The following is a 24913-nucleotide window of genomic DNA, read 5'->3' as shown; positions in this document are numbered from 1 at the left end:
CTTAAGCTTTCATTGCTCAGTCTTTAAATGAGAAATCCTACTATCTCCCTTAGTGATTTATCTACCAGGAAACTCCTCCAGCTGAGTCTTCGACCTTACTTTACCCTCTTTTACAACTTCTCCTTGGCCGCAACCTCACCTTATCCCCCTTCACATCTCCAGCCCAGCCTCCACCCTAGTCCTCGACTTTACTTTACCCTCTAAGATGTCTCAAGGAGAATGAAGATCATTAAATGGCATTTAAGGCTTAAAGGGACTTTATTGTAGCCAATCAACACTGTAGTAAATATAACAATGTTAGCCTTAAATTTTATGAATTTACGATGAATTTATGAAGTTACGATGTACCTATCGTAACTTTAATAGATTGATTTTAAGAATAATGAATGTTATGTCTCAGTTAAAGGGCAATACAACCCTAAACTGTTAGAAAAAAAAAGATGATTGTAATCTCTCAGCCCAGTTCATGTGCTGATGTGATCCCACTGCTTGCTCCTAATGTATAAAATAAACTTCTGCTAAAGGCAGAACAGGAAAGACTTGCACCCAACTCCAATACCCATGTTTTCCTTGCTCCCCTTTCCCCTTTCTCTCCTTTTCCCCCTTTTTTAGGAATCTCCACTCGCTTGCCTACTCTGCTCCCACCTTGAGACCCTGCCTGTTCTGCCCTCCAATAATCTGTCATCGGGGAACACAGGGTCTCCAACACTCTAGGTCACATTACAGATGCAAACCACAATATTGTATGGCCTAAAGAAAAGTGCAGAATCATCTATTCCAGTACCTTTAAGTTGCAGAAGAGCTGACGTCTAAGCTTCCAATTAAGGACTCTTCAAATACCCAGCCATGTGCAAAGAAAGTGCACACAGGGGGTGTATGTATGTGCAGAGAGGAGAGAGCTCAAACGAGGTACTGAACTCATTTTTAAAATCTAATTCTCTTTTCATTGTCCTCTTTTGGTTAAGAATGAGCACACCCCGAGTGCTGGGCACTGTGCTAATTCACTTATATTAACCACCCTCACAACTCCCCTGTTACATATGTAGCCTGTTAGGCCCCTTTCCATTACAAGCAAATGGAAGCTCAGTCGTGTAAATGTACATATGCAAGGTCACTTGGCCCTCTGTGGTCCTTATTCACAGGCTTCCCTGTCCACAAGAGGTTCATTTTGGCCTTTCGAAATAGTAAAGGCTTCTGAACCAAATTATTTTATTACACACTTTCTGAATTGTGTTTTAAACCATCGTGCTGTTGGTATATGAAGTGTGTTCACGTGGCAGCGGTTAGTAACAGCTGTGGTCAATGGCATGTATGACATTTGAAGATGGAACTTCCAACCTCCTTTCCGTTTTATCACACAGATTCTCACACCTCATCCTGAACATTTTCCGTGGGGCAAAGGGATTGGACATTCTATATTCCCATTTCACTTGCACAGACTAGAGGGGGAAGGGGTAAAAGAGCCCCAATCTTATCTGGAAATCATTGAAATTTTACCAACGGGGAATTTACAACTAGAGACAGAAAAAGGTGGTCCACATTCCATCTGGCATATGGTGCCCTCTATTGTGCCTTTTTAAATTCTGCGGGTGGGAGGGGAAGCAATTTGTAGGGTTGGCTAACAGTTTTCTTTTATGCAAATGCACCGTTGTTGGAAAATGCTGTCTGCTTTTCATTAAATTTTCAAGTCCCAAAGGCACAAGGCCATGTCTCCTTTCTTTATTGCATATGATGCACAGCAAATTATAGAAGGATAATAAATGTCTCATCATTTTCATATTGCATTGACTAGTAATGACATTCCCATGAGTCTTACTTGCTTCAATTTCGCAGCAAATGTCACTGAACACATACATTTCCCCAGCAAGTGGCATGTGGGACGCCAGTTTTCCTTGCCTGATCTCTTCTCCAAATACCCATGATGCTGAGCTCACCTTCTGCCATAGGGCCTCCCCTTACTTCCCCTTCCCCCAATTCTTCTGTTCCCTTTCTCTGCTTCTACCTGCAAAATCTGATGTGAATCTCTGACATTTCATCTCACATCATTTCCACCACAAAACTGCAGCTCTTTTTTCTACATATACATTGTGGGGAAGCTTTTGAGAAAGGTTATCATCTATACCATTACTGGTATGGACATTTTTAGGGGAAAAAAGATTGTTTTCATGAGAATTTTTAAAACTTTTGTTTTCTCAGAAGTTGAAAAAGAATTATAGATATCGATAATAATGAGTAAGTCAGTCAAAAGCAGGGACCCAGTTTTATGCATCAGTGTTCATGGAATGGAAGGCAGTCAGTGAATGCTCATTAGGAGTTTATAAATAAGTATTCCTATTTCCTCTCAATTATTTCCAAAAGCAATTCCACAGTAAGACTTCTAATTAAAAGGTACATATGTGAGGCAGAGGAATCACATCTTGATGTTCCTTGTCACATACCAGAAGAGAATAGAAAATATGAGATAGAGGATTCAATTTTGTCAGCACAAAATAAAATAAAATTCAGGATGGAGTTATGGTAATCACATCTAGTTTTGAATATTTCCATTTGATTGAAAATAAATTGTAAAATGTCACCAGTGATTTATTGATGCATTTTCCTGCTTCACAGAACACAAGGTTAGAAAGTTATCTCAAATATGAACAAAAAGAGGCCATTTTTACTCATTTGGAGTAAGAACACACTCTGGGTTTTAGCCCGATCTTTTACAGATTTTGGTTCCATTCTCCTGTTTTTTTTTTTGACAAGTCTAAAGTTTCATCTCCTGTATGCAGAAAGATATTGCTGCATGTATAGAATATTTAAATCAGTATTTTTTAAAAAGAAACCTACCCTAGTAATACAAAGGGAAGCGTGACTCAGGGCCAAATGTCAGTTTCCAAAACTTATAAAAAGGATAAAAATGAAATATTGGAAGCAGAAAGTGTTTATTAGTTATGACTCAGAATAGAAGACCAATTTCCCAATATTTCCTGTGGCAAGAGTTGTAGTCATTAGATTTGGAACTTTCTCCTTTTTTTCCTCTTTCTTTTTTTAGTTCCTCTTCTGGAAAAAAAAAAGTTTCTTCAAAATTTTCCATAACACTATGGAGAATATTAAGATCCAGAAAGCAAATTTAGCATTTGTTCATTTGTTTAATCATACTCTTCTCCATTACATTAATTTCTTAGTTTTAAAGTTTTCTCTTTTTTAAACTGTCAGAAACTAAGAATTCTCCATTCCTGAGAAATCAGTACCTCACAGCTCCATTTACAGAAGTAAAAATCATTCAAAAGTAAACTTATAACTATTTTATGAACAAAGTCAGCTTTTCAATGTGTTCTGTGAAACATGGTAGCTTTATAAAGGGAACAAACTATAAATAATGGGTCAGATTCAATTATATTTGCTATTTAGTAATGGAGAAATCACTGTGTAATTTAACATTGACATTGTTACAGTCTATTACACAAGGTGGATATTAAGTTACACATAATTAATAGTGGTCAGAGTGCTTAATCCCTCATTATATAGTCCAGCTCAAATGATCCACCAAGCCAGCTGGAGTCAGACCATCACTTTGTTCATATGATTTAGGAAAGGACTGGTGACTTAATGCTGGCCAGTGACACCTGAGGGACTCTTCTATTGAAAACCTTTGGGGAAAGTGTTCTTGCTCCTACAAAGAAGACAAAGCAATAAGACTGTTTCACCCACATGGAATGGCTGTAACCACCCTGTGGCCATGGACATATTACATTTTTTTAAAGCATACTTCTATGCCATCCATTCCACAAGCAAGGCTCTCCTGTATCCACTCAGTTTTCACAACATCTCACAGGTAGATACTGTAATTGTGCCCCTCTTTTATATGAGAACACTGAGGTATGCAAGGTTATCCAAGATATCTCCTTAGTAAGTGGCAAAGCTGGAAACTGACCCCAACAATCTGGATCCAGTATATGTTCTCTTAGTCAGGATGTTATGTCAGCAATCTGTCCCAGTATGTGCTAACTTCCTAAAAGTGTATTTTTTTCCCTCCATCAACGGGTTAATGGATAAAGTAGTTGTAGCATTTATATATTAATAGAATAGTAAGCCATAAAAATGAATAAAATCTTGCAATTTTACAACATGGATGGATCTTTAGTATTATATCCAATGAAATAAGTCACCAAAAAATGGCAAATGCGATATGATGTCCAAACAAATGAATACATAAAATTAGATACAGAGAATCTGGTAGTTAATAGGGGTTGGATCAAATGGATGAACAAGATAAAGGCATACAGAGTCTCAGTTATAAAGTAGGTCATGGAGGTGGGGACTACACGCAAAAAATTAGTAAAAATGTATATATATATACACACACACGATTCAGGACAGTGGTGATGGTTGCACAATAGTGTGAATATGCTTAATGCCACAAAATTGTGCAATCAGAAATGGTTGCAAAGGTAAATTTTGTTATGTATACTTTATCATAATAAAAAATACTTTGTTGGTGATCACCAAGCTTTTAACTTATTTTTTAAAAAGCCCTACAAGTAAATACATTTCTTTAATGTTCCCAGAACAAATTATAGCAGAGAATACAGGAGTAAGGGCAGTAAGGTTTGAAGAAGGGAGAAGGCGGGAAGCAGCAGGGAGCATGAGTGCAGAAGCAACAAACACCAAACGGGGTGCAGAAGTCTGAGGGAGGGAAGATAGTGAGAGTTTGGGAGCCGTCACCAGTTTAAGGGCAACCACAATTCCGTGCACAACTATGACGTACCTGGCCCCCAAGTATATTATTTGTAGGTTTCATAAATTTTAATGTGTACGTTTTATATACAACCTCCAATTATATACAACACAGTATTTGTGTCATTCCCATTTCACACATGAGCGTGAGCAAAGTGAGGCTGAGAGGTGACAGCTGACTCCCTGGTGAGGGCAGAAGTCCGTAGGTAAGCCAGGACTGTCTGCGCGTAAAGCCTTGCTTCCTACCCAGCCATGACCCGAACACCCAGATCACCGAGAAGAACATGAGAAAGAGTTTCTAGTTCACAACTACGCTGAGGACAGAGGTGTTTCTCAAAATCCTTAACTTTAGGATGTCTTTCCCTTTCCCAGAGGGGTTTCCAAATGAACAACTCAGACCTTTCAAGGAAAGTTTCAGAGTTCATGTTTCAAGTTGCTTGAATTTGCTACCAAAAGGAATAACTTTTTCCCACCCTACCCCCACAACCCAACACTGGAAACAACCTAATGTCTTCATGCTGTCTTAACAGAAAGAATGGCTGAGTGGATATTTTTTCTTTAATTTTTCCAAAAATAAAAACAAGCCACATTCAGCTTCAACCCAGTTGTAGGAAAAACAAATTATTCTTGCTCTGCTTCTCTCCACACCCTTACCAGTATTCATAAGTGAATAAAGGGGAGGAATTATACTTGAAATGGCTGGAAGTTTGAGGTCCAACTATTCAACCTATACGTGCTATAAAACCATAAATTAGAAGGCTATGTATAAGCTGCTTAAGATTTAACCACAACCATCTATGATCATTTGCTTTCCTATCCAAATCCTGGGATTCTGAGAATAGACAGCCACGTGCCTCTCTGCCATAGGGTGGAAAGGAGACTGGGAACTGGAGTCAAGTTGAGCTCATAGGTAGAGTGGTCCAGCCACTCAATGTCATGTGTTTCACTTTCCTTATGTTCAGAGTTACCACCTCAAAGGATTTCTGGGAGAATTAAATGAACTAATGAATGAGAAACTATTTACCACATTGTAGCTATTTAAGACATTCAAGAAAGGATGTTTAATAGTGTCTTTCAAATGAAAATAATAAAAGAACTGTAATCATATGAAAATGTAGGGCTGGATAACTTTTTACTAATGAACAATAAAGACATGGCAAGGGTGATCTATCTAATTACTGAGAAGTTCTTGACAGGTAAGGAAATTTAAACAAGTACTGTTGGCAAGACAATCAAGAGTTATGAATATAATCCATAATAATAACAGTTAGGAAATTTTCTCTGGTTACTGCCAGTGGCCCTCCTTTTTCAGGCCTCAGGAAGCCCACATACTTGGCTGGTAGCAGAGGGCAAGGAAGCCATGGAAGCTATTCACGACTACCCTGCAAGGTGAGTCTCAGGGTCTCTTTGTGTCTGCTGCTTTGCATGACACAAATTTTTATATAATCGGAAATATAAGAGTTTGCAAAGTCACACAAATAAATCCTCCCCACTAAGTAATGAAAGTGGCTTTGAACATTCCACAGAAATCCTACCGGGGCACCAAGTCTAACTCGCATTCCCTGCCCTCCACTTATCTCTCTGACCAGGTCAGTCCTTCGCATGCTTTTGTACCTTTTCCACTTAGAGATGTTTGGAAGGGGTGCTGTTGAAAGGACAGCCTCATGCTGGGCTTATTTAGCCATTCCCTGCAGGAAATGATGGAAATTCCTAGCATTCTTATCAGGGAAAGGGGTGAACTCTCTGGTGTCAGTCTCGAAGGGCTGTGGTAAGAGGAATGTGTGCAGCCCTCCTTTGTTGTCAGAGGTGGAAGACATCAAAGCTGCTCCTTCTCCAAATCCAAAGATGAATCAGGCTTCTGGGAACAGTCACAGCAGAAGAGAAATAGACAGCCTGGTCCCCCAAACCCAAGCTACCAGAAGTTGAGTATAAGGGTTTATCGTGAACAGCTTCCCCAAAACAGCTTAGTATCCTCTTGGCAAAAACTCTTTCAATCCTTTCTTTGCACTGGAAGTAGAAACTCACCATATGCCTCAGAAAGAAGCTATCTCTTTGTGGCTATTGGACTAGACATATATGTGCTGTTACTCCCCTACATTTTTAGACATTGGGTTCCTCTAAACGTCTGGGCAAGAAACAGCTCGATGATTTCCCCAGAGTCACAGATTTGCAGTTTCATATGTCTTTGGAAGATGGGTTTGGAAGGAGGGGCTGGTAACTGTAAAGGTGGCAGAGGACTTCCAGAATAGGGCTGAGCTCTAGTCAACATAAAAACCTCAGGCTGCTTCAATGTGCCCAGAGCTGTGCAGTTTAAACTGTTAAAAATATTCTTGCGGGACCTGCCTGGTGATGCAACACGTTAGAGCGCAGCACTGCAAGCTAGTCTCAGCCACTTCAGTGCAAGTTCGATCCCTGCCCCAGAGGTGGCCCACATGGCGCAGCAGACCTCTCCTGACCTGCCCGCTGCTCCCCTTAGCAATGTACCTCACCTATCTACCTGTTCTGCTCCTCTCTGTGTCTCTGGTGAAGCCTTTCACCGACCCTGCACCTCTGGCTTGTACCCCAGTTCTGTATGAATAAATCTTTATAAAGTTTTGCTAACCAGAAATTATTTTGCAAAAGAACAAGTAGAAAAGAAAAAACCCAGCTTGACTGGAACTATAGGTATGAGAGGGCCTGTGAAGTTGTGGGTGAGCAAAGGTATAGGGAGACACTTGGGGAAACTCTGGGCAAGTCACTTGATACCGCTTTTTAAACTATAACCCTTAAATAAAATTTTTCTAACTCTTAGAATAATTCCCTTTTCTACAAAAGATCTGACTTCCATTCTATAGAGAATGCTTTTACTCTTTGTTGCTGTTACAGTTTGTAATTTTTGAGATCTGACTTATAGCTATTAATAATCCTTATAGCAGAGTCTCAAGGAAACAACTTTGTTTGTGAAAGCTTTGTCAAATACAAACAACAAATGTTTCCAGCTGCCCCTAGTTGCTCATTGTCAACCCTTAAACCTACCCAAGACTTTCACAGGCAGAAAGTCTCTACAGAGACTTTCACATCTCTCTTGTTCCTCATCATTTCAACTTTGAACATCCTATTATTATACTAGATCATATTCCAAAGATAACACAAGGGTACCAAAGGCAATCAAAGGGACCAAGATGTCTAGTACTTGACTTCCTAACTCCGCTCCAGACAAAAAGGGGCCAAAAGCAGGCTCCAAAGGAAGGGTCTGGGACATCCAGGGTGGTGCTGATCATTAGGCTCCCACATGCCACCGGGGTGCTAGGGCAGAGGCCCCTGTCCCAGGCTTTCTCTTCTTCCCCAGTGTTTAGCAGTCAAGCAGGGAGTGTGATATAAAAGCCATGAGGCAGCTGAAAATCACAAGGTTCCATGGGCCTATTAAATCCTGGGCACTGTGTTCAAGCAGCAGGATGAAAAGGCTGGAGAATGAATCTAATGATCAGACTACTGCTCAGAACCTATGGGAAGCTGCCAGCATACTAGGCCTGGTGCTAACCTGCATCACACTCCATTTCACATCAATACTATGAGGGTAGAAAGCCTGTTAGGACCCAGACTGTGCAAGTGAAGAAACCGAGATTTTCCAACATAGCTGATAATGTGTCCACTGTCACGGAATTGGGGAGTGCTGCTGGAATTTGGGTCCAAACCTATATACACAGCTCCAGGAAGACCACTGGCTTCCAGAAAAGATCAAAAGCAGCTATCAAATAAGAAGCATGACCCCTGACCTGCTGGAATCACAGAGTTGTATTAAAGGAAAAGTAAGTCCTTGGAAGTGATACACAATGTGTGCTAGGCTTGCCACGACCGTTTTATATAAATTAAGCAGCAGAATCGGAACTCAACCCTCTTTCCATTTCTATCTTTCTTCTATGGAATTTTGATGCATTCATCCCTGGGGAAGAAATGCCTTTTTTTTTTTTTTTCCAAATCCTACTCCATTAAAGAAAAAAAAATGAACAAAACTTGAGCTTACTCTTGCTAATCACAGTCTTTATCAGAAGGCTTCAGAAGACATTTTTTTTAAAGATTTATTTATTTGTACATACAGAACTGGGGTACAGGCCAGAGGCTCAGGGGTGGCAAGAGGCTTCACCAGAGACAGAGTGGGGAGCAGAACAGGCAGATCGAGGAAGTACACTGCTGAGGGGAGCAGCGGGCGGGTCAGGAGGGGTCTGCCACGCCATGTGGTCACCTCCGGGGCAGGCGGGAATCGAACTCATGCGGAAGCGGCTTTAGATTCTCAATGCAGAGCTTTAACCCGCTGCGCCACCAGGGAGGGCTCCAGAAGACATTTTTAAAGCAATTTATCCCACAATCTGGAATGAAATCGCTTTGAGGATGAACTAATTCATTTTCTCCTTTTATTAACTCTAGTAAAGCATTCTCGGACCAGGGTGATATTTTTTGAAGAAAAATAGTAACTGGGAAATAAGAAAGGTTATCACCTTAGTACATATCATATTCTACTTACAGAAAATAAATATACTGGTTCCTCATATTCCAAGGGTGAATTCTGCCAACCTGTAACTATAGTTACATAGCAGATTCATTAGCTCTTGCACAGAGGTCAAGAAATGTTGAGCCTCAATGCCTGATTAAAGTTTGAAAATGCTTCTTTCATTAATCTCACAAAGTTTTCTCTCATTGAAGCTTTTGTCAGAGAGCAAATAGTGTCAAATCCTTGTGATTTACTCTATCACTTTTCCAGACAGCTGCCTAGAATTTTGGGAAGAGGATAAAATACATGACATATAGAATGAAAGAAAAAAAAAAATAGAAAATCTGCTTGATACCAAAAATGTAATAATAAATCAACATATAAACAAAATAATCAATCTAGAATACTGGAAATCACCAATTTTTCTCTTACTGTAATACTGCACTGAAGTTGATAAAAATCACAACATTGTCTTATAAACAGTCCTGACATTATGAAGCCACAAGTTTCTGATTATTTATGATAACTTTGGAAACAAATCCACCTAACAATCTGCTAAAACACTGGCCCCACTGCCCTGCTAATAACCCCACAGTTCATTAAATTTAGGTTTTGTTCATTTTATTTGCAGAAGTATGACATTCACAAAATTAGGCAATAACCAAATCCTTTATGTTATATAGCCTACTTTTACAAAGAAAAAAAAAAAAGCTAAAGACAATATTCAGAGGTACATCACACTTTTATTCCTTCAGACCTGTCATGCTTTGTATTTATTGATATCTATACCAAAAACATGGAGAGAATGCCAGCCCCAACCTCAGGAAACCAACCAATACTTTTTCACAGTGCTGTACTTGCAAAGTGCTTGGCTCTCCGGTATCTCTCAGTCTCATTGAAGGCCCGCGAGTTAGACTTATACCTGGTAGTCATCACTCTGCTCACTGGCAGAAGCAGCACTGAGGCCCATAGCGTTTAAGTGGCTGATTTCCAAGTCACAAGAGCAAGGGGGTTGGGGGCAGATCCTACAGCGCTGTTGTTTCTGGACCCCTCCCACTCATCGTATACCACCAATTTTATCTTCCTTAATGGTTAAAGCTTAACCACACCTGAAGGACTGATTTCTGCTGCTTTCAGTGACCAGTTTGAGTATTTAGTGGGAACTGAATCTTCTACGCTTTCTATAAAATCCATTTAAGACCTCATTTCTGTAGAACCCATGTAGGTTCTATAAAACCCAGTCCAAAGTCCAGTAGGGACAGACTGGGTGATCAGCCCACTCACGGATCCCTACAGGTATACCCCTCTCGGGCACAAAAGTTGAAAGGTCACCCTAACCTCATTGTTAGGTCCAATCCCTATGCTACACTAGTCAGAGAGTTGAAAGACCCAACATTCGACCACAGCCCCAGCTAATGTGTTTGAGCCAAGAGGTAGGTAACCTGTCTCAGCCTCACCTTCCCTGTCCATGAAGGTAAAGGCAGATTTAAGTCATCTCAAAGTCATCTTCCATTTCCAAATTTCAACCCTATGCCAGGCACCCATCACTTTACCTTAAAACAGGCCCAAGAATTCTTAACATCAGAATGTCTCTTTCATCACCTATTCCAAGGCTTCCCATTTTAATTTCATTCTCTATTCTGCTTGTACCACTTGGTATCAGTCTCTTCATGCCTCTCTGTTTACGCGCTCCAGTATTTGTAAGTTGTTATCATGCCTCCTCTGAGTCATCAGAGATTACCACCCATAACTTAACCACCATAAATTAAATGTCTTCAGTAACTTACTATTTTTTTTTGTTTGTTTTTACCCAGTCCCCACCCACTAGTCAGTTACATGGTTGTGGAATTTTAAATAAATATTCTCTCAAGGTCATTCTTTTTAAGGAAAGCTTTTCTCGTGTTTTTTTATATTTCTACTGATTTCCAATATCTATTTCTACTGGTTTTCAAATACAGGTTTGAAATCTACTGATTTTCAAAGTATGCAGATATCGCAACATTTATTTTGCCCAGTTTTTACAAGTTTGATTTTCTTTTTTATATCTGCCTTTCAATTTTGGTTATTTTTTTCCCTTTCTTTTATAATTCTTGGTCACCTCTCACTATATTACCTTCAGTAAACCCACCAAGGCAAAACAGAACAACACACGATCCCAACCCAGAATATGAAACTGTGGAGACACAGTAAGAGCAGTGTGGACACTGGAAGAGTGAGTGGGCTGCACTGAAGCCCCACCGCCCCATGCAAACAGAGGCGCCAGGGCTCGGTGCCCCTGCGTCCCCATCTAAAAAATCTTTTCCTCCAGAAAGAAATGTAGAAGTGTGTATCCAGAAGGAAAAATGCTGAAGCAATGAGGGAGCCAGAGCAGCTGGGGGTTGTTAACTTTAATCAAAGTCCAGCCAGGATTTTTTAAGCAACAGGAAATAGATTTGTTCTCTTTAATATTCTCTCTCTCCTCATACATACACACTCTCTCTCACACAATCACATTCTTTCTCCACATACTCACTCTTTTCTCCTCTATCCTTCTCCATTTTCTCTGGCCAGAAACAAGCTGGATGGAAAAATCTTGATTTGTCTTTGGAAACTTGCAGTGTTCACTGGCAGTTCAAAGCCAAATGCAGAGCATTAGCACGGTCAAGAGAGAAGAGCACAGTGTGCCACAGCCGAGCGGGCTCATGCTTAGTTCCCCAGGGCGGCCACAATAGATTAGTACAAACATGAGGCTTAATACAACACAAATTTCTTCTGTCACAGTTCTAGAGGCCTGAGTTTGAAATCAGCTTCAGTCAGCAGATACCAAGATGTTGGCAGGGCTGTGCTTCCCTCAGGAAGTTGTGAATAGAGAATCCATTTCCTTGCCCCTTTTCAGCTTCTAGGGGCCACCTATATCCTTGGCCCCTTCTTCCACCTCTAGGGCACATCACTCCATTCTCTGCTTCCATCAAATCACCTCCTCTGAGTAGTCCAATCCCTCCCTCCACAGACATTTGTGATTTCATTTAAGTCCTACCTTAAGGCTTTACACCTGGCCCACCTGATTAACCCAGGCCCATCACCATGTCTCAAGCTCTTTAACCTAATCACACCTACAAAGCCTGTTTTGCCAGATAAGGTAACATTCAGGTTTTGGGGATTAGGATGTGGATAACTCAGCGGCCATGATTCAGTCTACCACAGAGCACCTGTCCTGGTTGAGGTTCCTATAAACAGTCTTCCGCTCACCTACCCAGTAACACTAAGTCATGACCATAGGGCCTGAGCAAAAGGGGGGGAAATGTTTTCTAAATGCCAAATGGAGAAATGCCATGCATTACAGATCTATCTTTCCCGCCATGTTTTTGCCTATTAAGCCATCTGGTTTGTATTCAGCAAACCTTAAGCAACCCAACACTTTCCCATACCTGGGCACAGCTCCAGTTCCACTGCCCTTGGCATAGGGAGAAAGCGTCCACCTGTTATATGGAAACCCACTTCCAACTAAAAGTGGGCCTCCGAGCCACAAATATTCATGTTTGTCAAAGGTTCAGCAAATGCTCGTTACGGTGTCCTAGATGGAGCATGGACAAGGAATTAGAACTCACCAAACCTCTTGTAACCGAAGGACTGCACCTCCTCCTCCTCCGCGAAGTCGTCTGCGGGAGAAAAGACACATGTTAACCTGGCAGGGCCAGAAAAGCAGCCAGGGAAGGATGCGGCGGCTCCCAGTCCAGCTGCTTCACCTTCCCTCCCCTTCATTCACCATTCCAGTCTCAGACTCCTTCTGCCACTGCCCACATCTTGCTTTCTGAGAGCCAGCAGGCTCTCTGCCCTGGGGGCTTTTCCTCCTGTTCTTTATGTGATTCCTAATTCAGACCCTACTTCAAGTGTGACAGCTTCATGATGTCTTTGTGGACCTCTACTAAGACTCAGTATTAGTAACATTACTAATACTGTCATCACTCATGCTTGTGTCTGTCATTATGCATCTGATGAGCAGAAACATCTCCTATCTTGGCCCCGAATGGTGCCTGTCCTGTCGCAAAGGAGGGGCTTAAACAAATTGTTAAATGACTGAATAATCACCTGTCGCAAGAGTTAAGTGATCACCCTGTAACCAACTCTAAAGTCCCCTATTTCAGTTGAAACCAGCAGCCTGGGCTCATCCCTCCCACCCAGTGCTGCATGTCAGGAATCCAGCACCGCTTCTCAATGGCAACAAACTCCACCTCACTCTTTGTCCACCAGGTAGCTGGGACCAACATATAGTTTCCCAATAAAAATATTTCAAAAGACAGCCTTACTGCAGAAAGGCCTAAATGCAGGAACACTATGGAAACAAGATATGTCAGCCGAATTTTTTACCAAAAAATTCCCCCTCCTACCATAGACATATAATCCCTTATCACATCAATAAAAACTCATTTTATAATTCTGCTAGGTGTGTGGTATACCAATTCATTAGGGAATTAAAGGATATTTTAAATAACAATTAAAGGTAGCAAGACCAGGTCTTTCTAGGGAGTACTGACCAATTATTCTTGTGGTCACCACTAGCACTCAGCTTTCTCCAAAGGTGCAGTTCAGTTTAAAAGCAATGATTCAGCCTTTACTGTGAGTCCCACACTCCCTACCAATGGGCTTCAGAAAAAAAGCATATGTGGTGGTATGCAACCATCACAGGCTGGGCAGGTTCACTGTTGATTCAGGCAAATGGGGATAGAATTTTGGAGCGTAGGTTTATCTGACGTGCCTTTAATGCTGAAGCAGGGGACCAGATACACAGGCAGACCAGCAGGTAGGGAGGCAGGTAGGCAGCAAGTGGGCCTCCTAGTCCCTGTAATCTCTGCGATGTGCTTCTCCCCCAGGCATACATAATTACAGGTGCACTGGGCCTGTGCTTTCACTCTCAAGCACTTTTTTTAAAAAAGATTTATTTATTTAATGAACAGAACTGGGGTACAAGCCAGAGGTAGTGCAGGGGCAGTGAGAGGACTATCAGAGACAGAGTGGGGAGCTAACAGGCCCATCGACGAAGTGTACAGCTGAGGGGAGCAGCAGACAGGTCAGGAGAGGTCTGCCACGCCATGTGGATCACCTCCTGGGCTGGGGATCAAACTCACACTGAGGTGGCTGCAGCGCTTTGTCCTTACCCATTGTGCCACCAGGGAGGGCCCTCAAACACTTTTTGCAATAACATGACATCATATCTGGGTAATGAAATCTCGGGGGGAGGGGGCAGGAACAAGCCCCATATGGCAGCTACAAGAGACTGGAGATGGGAAGGCAGAAAAAGAGCCTCAATTAGCCCATGTTCCTTCCATGTGATCCCTTCCCTCAAGGAATCACAAGTTTTCGAGGAGGGATATCCAGGGCAGAAACCAAGCCTCTGTAATCATCTTTTTCAGTGACCAAATGATATTTCCTAAAAAATATTATGGGAAATCTCAAGTGATAACAATGTGGTGAACCTTATCTGAATAATAGTTTATTATGAAAACACTTGAGCAGCTTTTCCTAATAGAGAAACATTGTATTTTACAATGTTTACTTACTCAGAGAAGAGGGAAGAGACCTTGCTTGTAAAAGTCTTCATAATTAAAGTAGTCTTATGTCAAGGATGAAAGTTCATCCTGTAGGGAAGAACATGCTTACATTCAGAGAATAATGCCTTTCACACTGACCTAGTGATTGGCTGATCAACAAAGGTATCTTAAGCCTGTGCTCTGTGCCTGTTTTACTTAGTAATTCTCTTACATTAGTAGCTGAGTGGCCTGATCTAGTCTCAAGTAAAGAAAAACCCTTACTTGCTGCTTCTGCTTAGATAATCAATCAATCATTCACTCATTCATTCAATTAATATATATCTCAGCCTAGTGGAGTTGATGAGACATAAGTTAACAATACCACCCCCCCATAAGCTTCCCCTACCAGCTCTGGCTCCTCCACTACATGGCATGTCTGCAAAAGAATCTGCTCTTTTAGACCAGACACTGTGTGCCAAGGAGGCATCACTGAAGATTTCACAGTGGGAACAAAAGAGTTTACACTAAGACCCTGATAGCAAACAGCTCACAATTTCCCATTAGAATTTCTATTCTCCTCAAAATGTTCTTTTCAGCAAGCCTACTATTTGTTTGTTTATTTGTTTGTTTTTCCTTTCCTCTCTGATCTTTTTCCCAGGCAACACTTGGTCTGACTGGCTTCTTCCTGAAATTTTCCTGGGAACTTCAAATGTCTCATGTTTTTGTTATTAAAGCAACTTCAGTTCTGCCTCCAAATTAATGCACTCAAGTCTATTAGAGGTTCAAGAAAACAAAAGCCTTATAGGCAAGCCCCAATAAGTCTGAAGGAGGAGCTCCTACTTGTCTTAACCTTCGTCCCAAAACAATCAGGAATTCTCAAAGAAGCCACAAAAAGAATAAATATTTCTCTATCTCCTTCAACTCTAAAGTTAGAAAATAATACGAGAGTACAAGTACCACAGATAACAGCTGACTGGAATTATCAGGGACGGCCTCAGAGACAAGTGCCTTCAATCAATCTTAATGCTTTTTCTTTAGTGAGAAAAACATGAGAAACTGTATCCTAACCTGCCTCCCTTCCTGGAAATTCATAATGCTTCTTGAACTTATAGTTCAAAATAAACTCAGAGAAGTGCTGAAAGAAGAAAAAAAACTTTTTTTACTTTGTTTTACTCTGTTTTTTGTTTTTTTTTTTTTTTTTTTCCAAAAGTTGACTTTAGAATCCTCTTTTACAGCCTAAAAGGCTGGGTAGAGTCAGGGCCGGTGATGCTTGGTATCTAGTTCACAAGCACAGGTATCTCCCCAATCCATTGCTAATTAATAACTAGCTCATTCAGGTTGGGATGGAGAGGGCAAGAGGAGGCTTCTGGCGTATGGACGACCCACAGTGGACTACTAGAGCCAAAGGACAGAGGATGAGCTATCACAGGCTCCAAATACCTGCGCAGTTTAGCAGGAAAAGGCTATGATGGGATCCACAATGGCTGACAGTGGGGCTTGAGTGAGACAAATAGCCTAATAACAGCAAGCTGTGCAGGCTCAAGTCAAATGTGCCCCAGCTTGCCTCTATAGTATCGGGGTTTGCAAAGGTGATGTGTCAAAATAAAGAGTGTCTCCGTACAGGATATTCAATCACCTTAGCAACGTGTCTCTTTTCCAAATCTGTTTCTGCCATCATTTAAGCCACCTATCTGCTACACTCCCACAAGAGCAAGATTAAGGCCTCTAATTTCTACAGTGGCTGAAGTTTGATGCTGCCTCTGACAGCAGTTCCCAGGGAAGAAGGAAGAAGCAACCTGAACATCCTAAATAACAAAACATTTTTAATTTGAGATTTGGGTCTATAAGTAAGGACTCTTTTGACTTCCACTGCTGTACTATAGCATTTTTGTTTCAATGTCTATTGGCTACGCTGTCTTTTACTTGCCTGTTTCAGAGCATGATTTTTATTTTTATTTTACTTTCCTTGATAACTGGCACAGAGCCACACTGGCCAGAGATTTCATGATGGAGAATGTTGAACAGAATTCTGCTGCTGATTTATTCTTTGAGCTACTTCAGAGTACCATGAGTGCAAATGAACTTTGGTTTAGAGAGTTGAGTGATACATGTTAAAATGTTCCAAACAATCTGTGGCCCAACTTGTATATTCCTTCCCCACGAATTTACCTCTCCTTCCCCTGCACTCCCATGGCAGCAGTGTGACCACACTTACTCTGTCCACCTCATGTTCAGTATAGTTTTGACTCCACCAAACTTGACAACAGGAAACTTGTCACATTATACCCTCAATAACTACACTGATGGCACATTGCAGTCACTCAGTTGTTGAAAATCAAGCAGATTAGAGTTATACATGTATTTATCTCTACAAGCTAATGAATTTCTAAAGGGAAAGCGATTAAATCTCATGGGGAAGATAAGAGAACTAATATTTAGTCAACACCTACTAAATGTCCATTCACTATGTTTCTGTCTTTCAGATGAGAAAAACTGAGTCTCTAAGAAGTTACACAATTTGTTCCAAGGTATCACAGCTTGTCAGCACCCAGGCCTGTGGGACCATCTAGCTCCACACCACACAGACCCAAGAAACCTGTATGAGTGGCAGGGAAAGCTAATGATTTACACCACAAAACCCTAAAAAGGCTCAGATATTTGGGATACAAATTACTTTGGTGCTGCGCTTTAACCCACTATGCCATGAGGGAGGGCCCACGGATTACTTTGGAAGGAGAACAAAGGTGAAGATGAAATAGGAAGGCTGGTTTTTGCTTTTTTAAAGAAACAGTTGATTCTAATCAAAAAGGTAGCTTGTAAGTGTTGTTAAGGATATGGAGAAATTAGAATTCACAGACACTGCTGGTAGGGAAAGCAAAAGGCAGTCATTTTGGAAAGCAGGCTGGCAGTTCCTTTGAAAGGTTAAACACAGAATCATCGTATGATCCAGCAACTTCACTCCCAGGTACAAACATGAAAACATGTGCACACAAAAACATGCATACAAAGGTTTACAGCAGCATTAGTCATAAAAGAAAAATGGAAACCACTCAAATATCAACTGATGAATGTATAAATTGTGGTACATCCATAAAATGGAATGTTATTCAGCAATAAAAAGAAATTAAGTACTGATACATCCTACAATATGGATAAATCTTGAAAACATTACACTAAGTGAAGGAAAACAGCCATAAAAACCACATACTGTATGGTTCCGTTTATATGAAATATCTGTGTTAGGTAAATTCAGGGAGTCAGAAAGAAGATGAAAGGTTGCTTAGGGCTGGAAGTCTGGGGGGGGGAATGGAGCTTGACTGCTACTGAGTATGGGATTTCTTTTGAGGGTGATGGAAATGTTTTAAAATTGATTATAATGATGTTCACAAAACCAACAATTCTTTCCACCCCTCCACGTGCAAGTCCATTTACACAGCTCTCAAATTGGGGGCCTGGAGGTGCTTGGAACTTCTCTGGCCAACAGAATGTGGCAAGAGTGGCAGTGGGTTACCTAAGGGCTTTGAAAGCCTTAGAAGCCTTTCAGCTCATTTTTACCCTCCTGGCGACCAGCTGCCAAGTGAAAATCATTACCTTGACAAATTAGAAGCTACTGGATAGACAGAATCCCTGGAGGAAGAGCGCCATGAAGGAGAGAATATGAGCCACCCCTCAGTGGTTCCAGCCACCCTGTCCATGTCCCACCTCGGGGGAAGCCCTTCAGTCTAGCCAACACCTCGAGAGCAGAGACAGCAGTTCCCTCCCGACCCAGCCAGAATCCCACAACTGTAAAGGGTAACAACTGGTTGTGGTTTTAACCACAGTTTGTTGGGCATCAGTAGATAACTGAAAGAGAAGTAAATGCCAAAAGAAAATGAAAAAATGGCTCTCAAGAGGCTGCCTATGGGAAATGGAAAATGATAAATGAAGGTGAGATGGGTAGGAGACTCTTGGTTTCATAAAAAAAAATCTAATATTTTTTGATCCAACTTTGTACATGTCTAATTTGATAAAACTAAATATAATTTGATAAAACTAAATATGAATTAAACAAAACAAGGAAATATGAATGGATGATATAAGTTGGGTAAACAAAAAAAAAAGTGCAAAGGTGCACAGATTCCAGTTACCAGAAAAGGATTTTTTTGTTCCAAAGGGCCAGCATGTGGCGTTCATCTTGAAACAAGAAAATGAAAGGTTTGGACTTAAAGCATTAACTAACTGGCACAAAGTAGATGCTGACAAATGCCAGATTGAACAGAACCAGTTCAGAACTTTCTAGCAGCCAGATGAAGGACCATGCACAATGGCTAGATGGCTTAGTTGTCTCTTTCCAGCCGGGCTCTCAGCTGGACTATTTTACTTTTGAATAATAGATCACTACATAAATATCAGCTAGTTTCCTATCGTTTCTATGTAAAAGGAGGTGACTGAGGCCCATAGAAGTATGGCTTCTTCCACAGAACTATCAACAAGTTAGCTTTCCTAGCAGAATACCCAATGTCCAACCTCTCAGGCTCATGAATAAGATTAGTCCTTCAGGAAGCATCAAGGAGTCATAGTTAATATAGTCAGTCCAAAAAATGTGCTTAATTTTAAATCTCATCCCCAGACGATGAACATATTTCTATTACTCAAATTATGTAATGTATATTCATATAAATTCTCAATTGAGTATGATAAATGCTCAATTAACATTAAGGAAGCTCTTAGAATAGCTTTAGATCTTAATTTGGTATTACTGATTACTACTTACATTGGTTTTCACTACTATAGCTATGAAAGTACCATAAACAATCAGTGGGACCTTTTCCGAGGTACTACATTGTTTAGGATTTTCCAAATATCATTCCTAATTGCACATCAAATATTGTTTGATTGAAAATTTAGCTTCTTTAAGCTCTGAATCATTGATGTGGTTAGAAACTGTGCAGTCAGAACTGGGGTGGGAAGAGTGCACTGTACTGTTTTGATGGCACACAGGTAAACTGGTGGTGGGAATCCCACGGGGATTTCAACTGATGAAAAAATGGACAAAATGAAGAACGATGTAAAAAAAGGAAAAATATAAAAAAGAAAAAAACTGCAGTCAGGAATAAAGAATGAAATACTTTCTATGAAGAATGTCTATACCCTTATTATTATTATTATTATTATTTACTGGTAATTACAATCTGCTCTTGAAAATGGTACTTCTGGGAAAGTTTTATTTCCTCTTGGTAAACCTGTGAGAAAAACTTTCAGAGCTGATGGCTCCAGTGGGTCATCCACATTCTTTCAAGGGGCAAACAAAAGTCTCCCACAAGAAGATAAAATCTACACAGAGCAGCAACCTGGAATCTGCTTATCTTTATAAGAGCTCCAATCTAGAGTGTCCTCCAGTGGATGGCAGAAGAGTACATCAGTTCTTCAGATCTCTAATGTCAGGTTATGAGATCTGAACCCAGGGCCCTCGACCCTCTCTATCGGGCTCCCCAGGTGGACTGTGATACACAGTGGGTACTTAACAAAAATGCGTTGATTCAGAGACTCACAAGGATGGCACTGGGAGGAAGCCTAGCACAGCTGTGACATGCAGATTCTGGAATCAGGCCAGAATTTCAATACCAATTTCCTATCTGATGAGGAAGGTACCCTTAGACAAGTAACTCGACCTCTCTGAGCCTAAGTCTTCCTATTTGTACTGGAGGAGATAATGATGTCTGCTATGGCAGGTGCTCAATTAATGGTAGCTATTATTGAAGGAAAGAATTTTAGGTGGCCCATCACCTAAGAAGTTATTTCTGAGCACAGAACATGATGGAGATCGACCTTTTTCCTGGCTCTTATATTTACATTCCAACATGTGACCTTGTGTCCCTCTTTGAGGCCAGTCACAGGAACACCAGAAACTGAGAGAGCCTGTACCTTCAGAGTGAGTGAAAAGCAAAAGATGGAAAGGAGAGGACCAGACTGGTGGAGCTAGCTCAGCATATGGGTGGACACACTTCACGCACGATTACATCAGAGACCTAGAATACTGTCCCCATCCTCAAGTTCTTCACTGTTTTCCCTTTGACTCACCAACTGAAGCCTCAAGCTTCACAGGCATGTATGGCCTGCAGGTACGCCAGGTTCTGCCACTGGTCTGGGTTTCCTCTGCTAGCGCCCTCTGCCCACCATGGGGACACCTGTGTAACAGGTTTGCCTCTCTTTCTTACCCCTGCCCTCCCTCCTGAGAGATTGCCCATATGCTAAGTTTATTCAAGGTGAAACATACTTTTCTTAAAATCACAAAATTTTATGTCTACTCTGCATTTGAAAACCAGTATGTCAAAAGCCATTTAACTTACTTTGGCAGCAGCTACCTTAACCATTCTGAAATACTGTAAAAAAAATGCACTAATGAGACAGTCAGAAAATTAGACATTAGTTGAGACATAGGTTGAGAGCTATCATGTGCCAGCTTTTCCCAGTTACACCATTATCACATAGTGGAGGGAAGAAGGGAGAAAGAAGAGATGGGGGGTACTTGGGGAATACAGAGAAGATGTATATTTAGCAATAATTAAACATCAAATTCAGAATGTCAAGCATCCTGAAACTAATGAAAGGGCAAAATTTGCCTTCCAAAAAGGCAGCTCCATTCCTAATCAACGAAAGGGGGGAAAGTATCATTGTGTTTCCATTTCCCATCAGAAAACCTGATTCTTTCAATATTAAATGCAGCCGGCTCCTGCACATTTGTTTGTTCATTCCATTTCAGAACAAAAATAATCTTAGACACTGGGAAACAAGGAGAACACAAGTTCAGAGAAACAACAGGCAGTATTAAGTGTACTGCTTACCAGTGTATTTTTTAAATATTATCACCAAATAGTATTTTTAAAATGTTCACATACAAAAGCAGCTGAATACTATGTTTTGAAGGCATCGACCTCCCTGTGTTAAATAAATTAGCACAGTGGTTTAAATGTCTGTGGTCTCATGTGCTGGTTGTTTTCCACAGTCTCTTAGGTAACAAGTGCTGCTGCTGCATTGAAACTTACCAACATTCCCAACTTTCAGAACCAGAAATGTGATTTAGTAATGACACACCTAACTCTAGAGGAGTCAAATTCCTTTATAAAGAATGTGAATGTTTATCCAAAATCATGAGATTTATGGTACAGCACAACTAAGTGAACATAAAATTGGAAATAAAAGAAAACAACTACATGTTTTAATCTGTTTGGAAGACTTCAAGTATTGCAGCAACAGGGCAAGTAATTTTCTTCTGGAAAATATATAATGATGTCATTATTTTGGTACTTGTGACTCCAGGATGGGGGAAATGGAATGGAGACAAACACTTGCTGAATGCAACAAATAGGTGGCGCTGTGGCTCATAGCAGATGTGGACTTCCAAACCTTGGGCCATCTCCAAGATTAAAATTTCAGAACTAGAAAGTTAAACAGGTTCCTTTAAAAAAGCATCTGGCTCATATAGAGCTAAATTTTTGCTTCGGCAAACAAGCTTACAATCTCTAAGGTGTCCACTATTTTCTTTAAGTTAAAGAACATTTTAGGTTAATATTTTGATCTTTAAGCTTCTGCAAGGCTTGTCATTGACTTTATGGTTTAGAAAAATCAAATTGTAGTTCAGCATTGGCTTTCTGAAACTGAGTTAATAACTATGCTAACTAATCACAAATTTTGGTTTAGATACCTATGGCTAATTGCCAAAATTAATTCCACTTGGGAAAGGAGCCTTTCTTTTCTGGTTAGAAACACTTGTGCTTGGCCTCAGAAGTCTTTGTGCCCATATCTTGGCCTCACCCCTTGCTGACTGCTGTGGCTTCTTTGACAACTCATTTGTCTGCGATTCACTTTTCTTCTAGGCTACAAGGAGGTTATCCTATGTGGTATTCTAGGTTTTTCCAAGCCACACGGGAAAACTTGTCTTTAAATGTCTGTCTCTCCTACCTGTCAATTTCTATTTCTTCTAGTTTTAAGTTTCCACCACTATAATGTGAAAATCAAAATACCTTACCTCAGCCGATAGGTTGAGAGGATTAATTTGATGGATTGCAGCAGTACAGCAGGCGTAGTGGGGTGGTGCTTAGCAGCTATTAAAAATTATTACTATCCCCTCACTTCCCTACGTAGCCAACAAGACACATGAATGCAAATTATATGCCAACAATTGGTAAGTGAACCTCTTATAGAGCATTTTGTTGTAGGAGACCTTCGAAGTGATTAATCTACCCAGGCATTCACTGGTTGCTCCTTCACCTGGGCAGAAGACAAATAAGGTCTTTAAGGCAGGGCCCAGACCCCAAATAAGTAATGAGTTTTTCCTGGAGATCCTTAGGTTGCTCCATAAAGCAGCAAAAATCTCACAAGAATGTTGAAAACGTTGAGGTGTATTCTCTGTTGCTGATTGAATTAACACTGGAAAAGTACCCACAAGGCAATTAACGATCATTTACCCACTCAAAAAGCATAGCAAGATTTTCAGGATTGAGGAACCCACAAGGGGGCTGACAGAATGAGTAGCTGACTTATCTTTCTAAGAATTCAAAATTACTGGTCTCACTGATTAGTAATGAGAAGAGTAACCTCTGGCTAAAATAGTATATTTGAGCCTCGAGGTAACTTTTAGGTATGTGAATGCTTTTCTTTCGGGTAGATCTTTTAAACCTTGCTAGCCAAGAACAGTGCTAGCTTCCTAAAATATAAGAGAGAGAAGAGAAATCGAGATGGACAGAGGGCAAGCACATACCACAGCGTTTTGAAACTCTCTAGCCAGAGTTGAATCATACCTTTCCTTTCTCTTCCCAGGGGCGGGCCACTTTTTGCCTGGCGCTCGGTGCCTCCCTTCCCAGAGTCTCCAAATAGGGAGACACAATTCCGAGGCAAAACAAATTGGTAGGACTTTATCGCTTCGGATAGTTTAGCGAGAACTGCCTTTCAGAGACACCTGGAGCCAGAAGTTACTTTCCAAGCGTCTGGGGCTCCCCGGACGCCTCTTGGGACAGCAAGGCTTGCAAGTCAAAAGGACCGCCTCGAGTGGTCTGGTCGGCAGCTAGCTCCAGTCACTGGGGTCGGATGACATTTCGCACCCAGCCCCTCCACTCAAGGCCGGCCCGCGCGGTGACCGAAACGTATAAACTTGTCCAAAACCAGGAGCTCCAGTCCTGTGTAAACACTACGCCGGCCCCTCCCCAAAAGACCCTCTTTGATGTCTCCGCTGTAATTATTTATCTTACATATAAATCAGGATTCTGCTGACAAATCTCCGTGTTTTTGCTAACCAGAAGGCTGCCCCTGCAAAGCCCTTCTCCTGGTGATTTCGTTTAAAGGTACGATAACATCTGACATTTCCATAAACCCGCCCAGGAGACGATTAACGGGATGATTTGTGTGATTCCCCCGAACGCACGTGGGCTCACCAGCTCCACAGGCGGGCACTGGGAAGGGACGCGGAACCCACAGCAGTTGTTTTGCAGCCAGCGGGGCTGATGGAGAAAGATGCCAAACGCGCTTCCCGAGCCAGCTGAACTCCGCGGGCACCTAATCATTGCCAGATGTGGGGAGGACGCACCGAGAACATCCCGGAGTCCGGTAGAAAACACCCGGCCGGCAGCACGTCGATTTCTCCCCAGGGGAAAAGGCAACTGCCGGGCGGAAAGAGGTCCGCAGAGTGAGTGGGGTGCGCAGCAGGGTGGAAAGCGCACTGAGGGGAAGGATGATGCCTCCACTCTCCACCGCATATTTTTTTAATTAAAAAGTTAGAAACTGGAATCCGTAAACAACGACTCTGAGCTTCAAACTACTTTGCAGAGACACGATAGGGAGAATGCTTAAACGCTTCCGAACCCCACCTCTAGATCTCCTGCGCAGCCCCATTCCGGAGCCCGGGAGCGCCCAAGTGTGCACACATGTACCCCCCCACCCCCCGGGCCAGCTCTCCCCGAAACACAACTCTGAGAAAGTTCGCGTAAGGATGCACCTCCGCCCCCTCCCGCCCGGCCCGATGCCCCACGCCGGCAGCCGCCGTCCTACCTTTCATGGTGACCGAGGAGACGCACCACCAGCCAGAGGGCTCCGCGCCAGCAAGAAGTTCGCGCTGAGCAGCGGGTCACTGTTTGCCCATGGCAGCCGCACTGCGCGTTGTCCGTCTGCTTGGGAGCCCTCCCTATCCGCCGCCGCCGGCCTGCGCTCCCCGCTCCGCGCTCTGTGCCGCGGGGCTGCCGCG

General features: G+C 41.7%; 1 protein-coding gene across 1 annotated transcript in view; it reads right to left on the bottom strand.

Moving 5' to 3' along the window:
- The window catches only part of COLEC12 (collectin sub-family member 12), a 165958-nt gene extending 141103 nt beyond the window's left edge, over window positions 1-24855 (bottom strand). The window contains exons 1-2 of the mRNA XM_004683772.2: window positions 24721-24855; window positions 12778-12828 (exon numbers count right to left, since the gene is read on the bottom strand). Coding sequence (XP_004683829.2) covers window positions 12778-12828; window positions 24721-24727 — 58 coding nt within the window. The 5' untranslated portion in view covers window positions 24728-24855. The remainder of the gene's footprint in view (window positions 1-12777; window positions 12829-24720) is intronic.
- Between the last annotated feature and the right edge of the window lie 58 nt (window positions 24856-24913).

This window comes from Condylura cristata, unplaced genomic scaffold (assembly GCF_000260355.1).
Source record: "Condylura cristata isolate star-nosed mole 26May11 unplaced genomic scaffold, ConCri1.0 scaffold00016, whole genome shotgun sequence".
Lineage (NCBI taxonomy): Eukaryota > Metazoa > Chordata > Mammalia > Eulipotyphla > Talpidae > Condylura > Condylura cristata.
The sequence above is the reverse complement of the archived record's forward strand: the minus strand, read 5'-3'. Positions and strand labels throughout refer to the sequence as shown.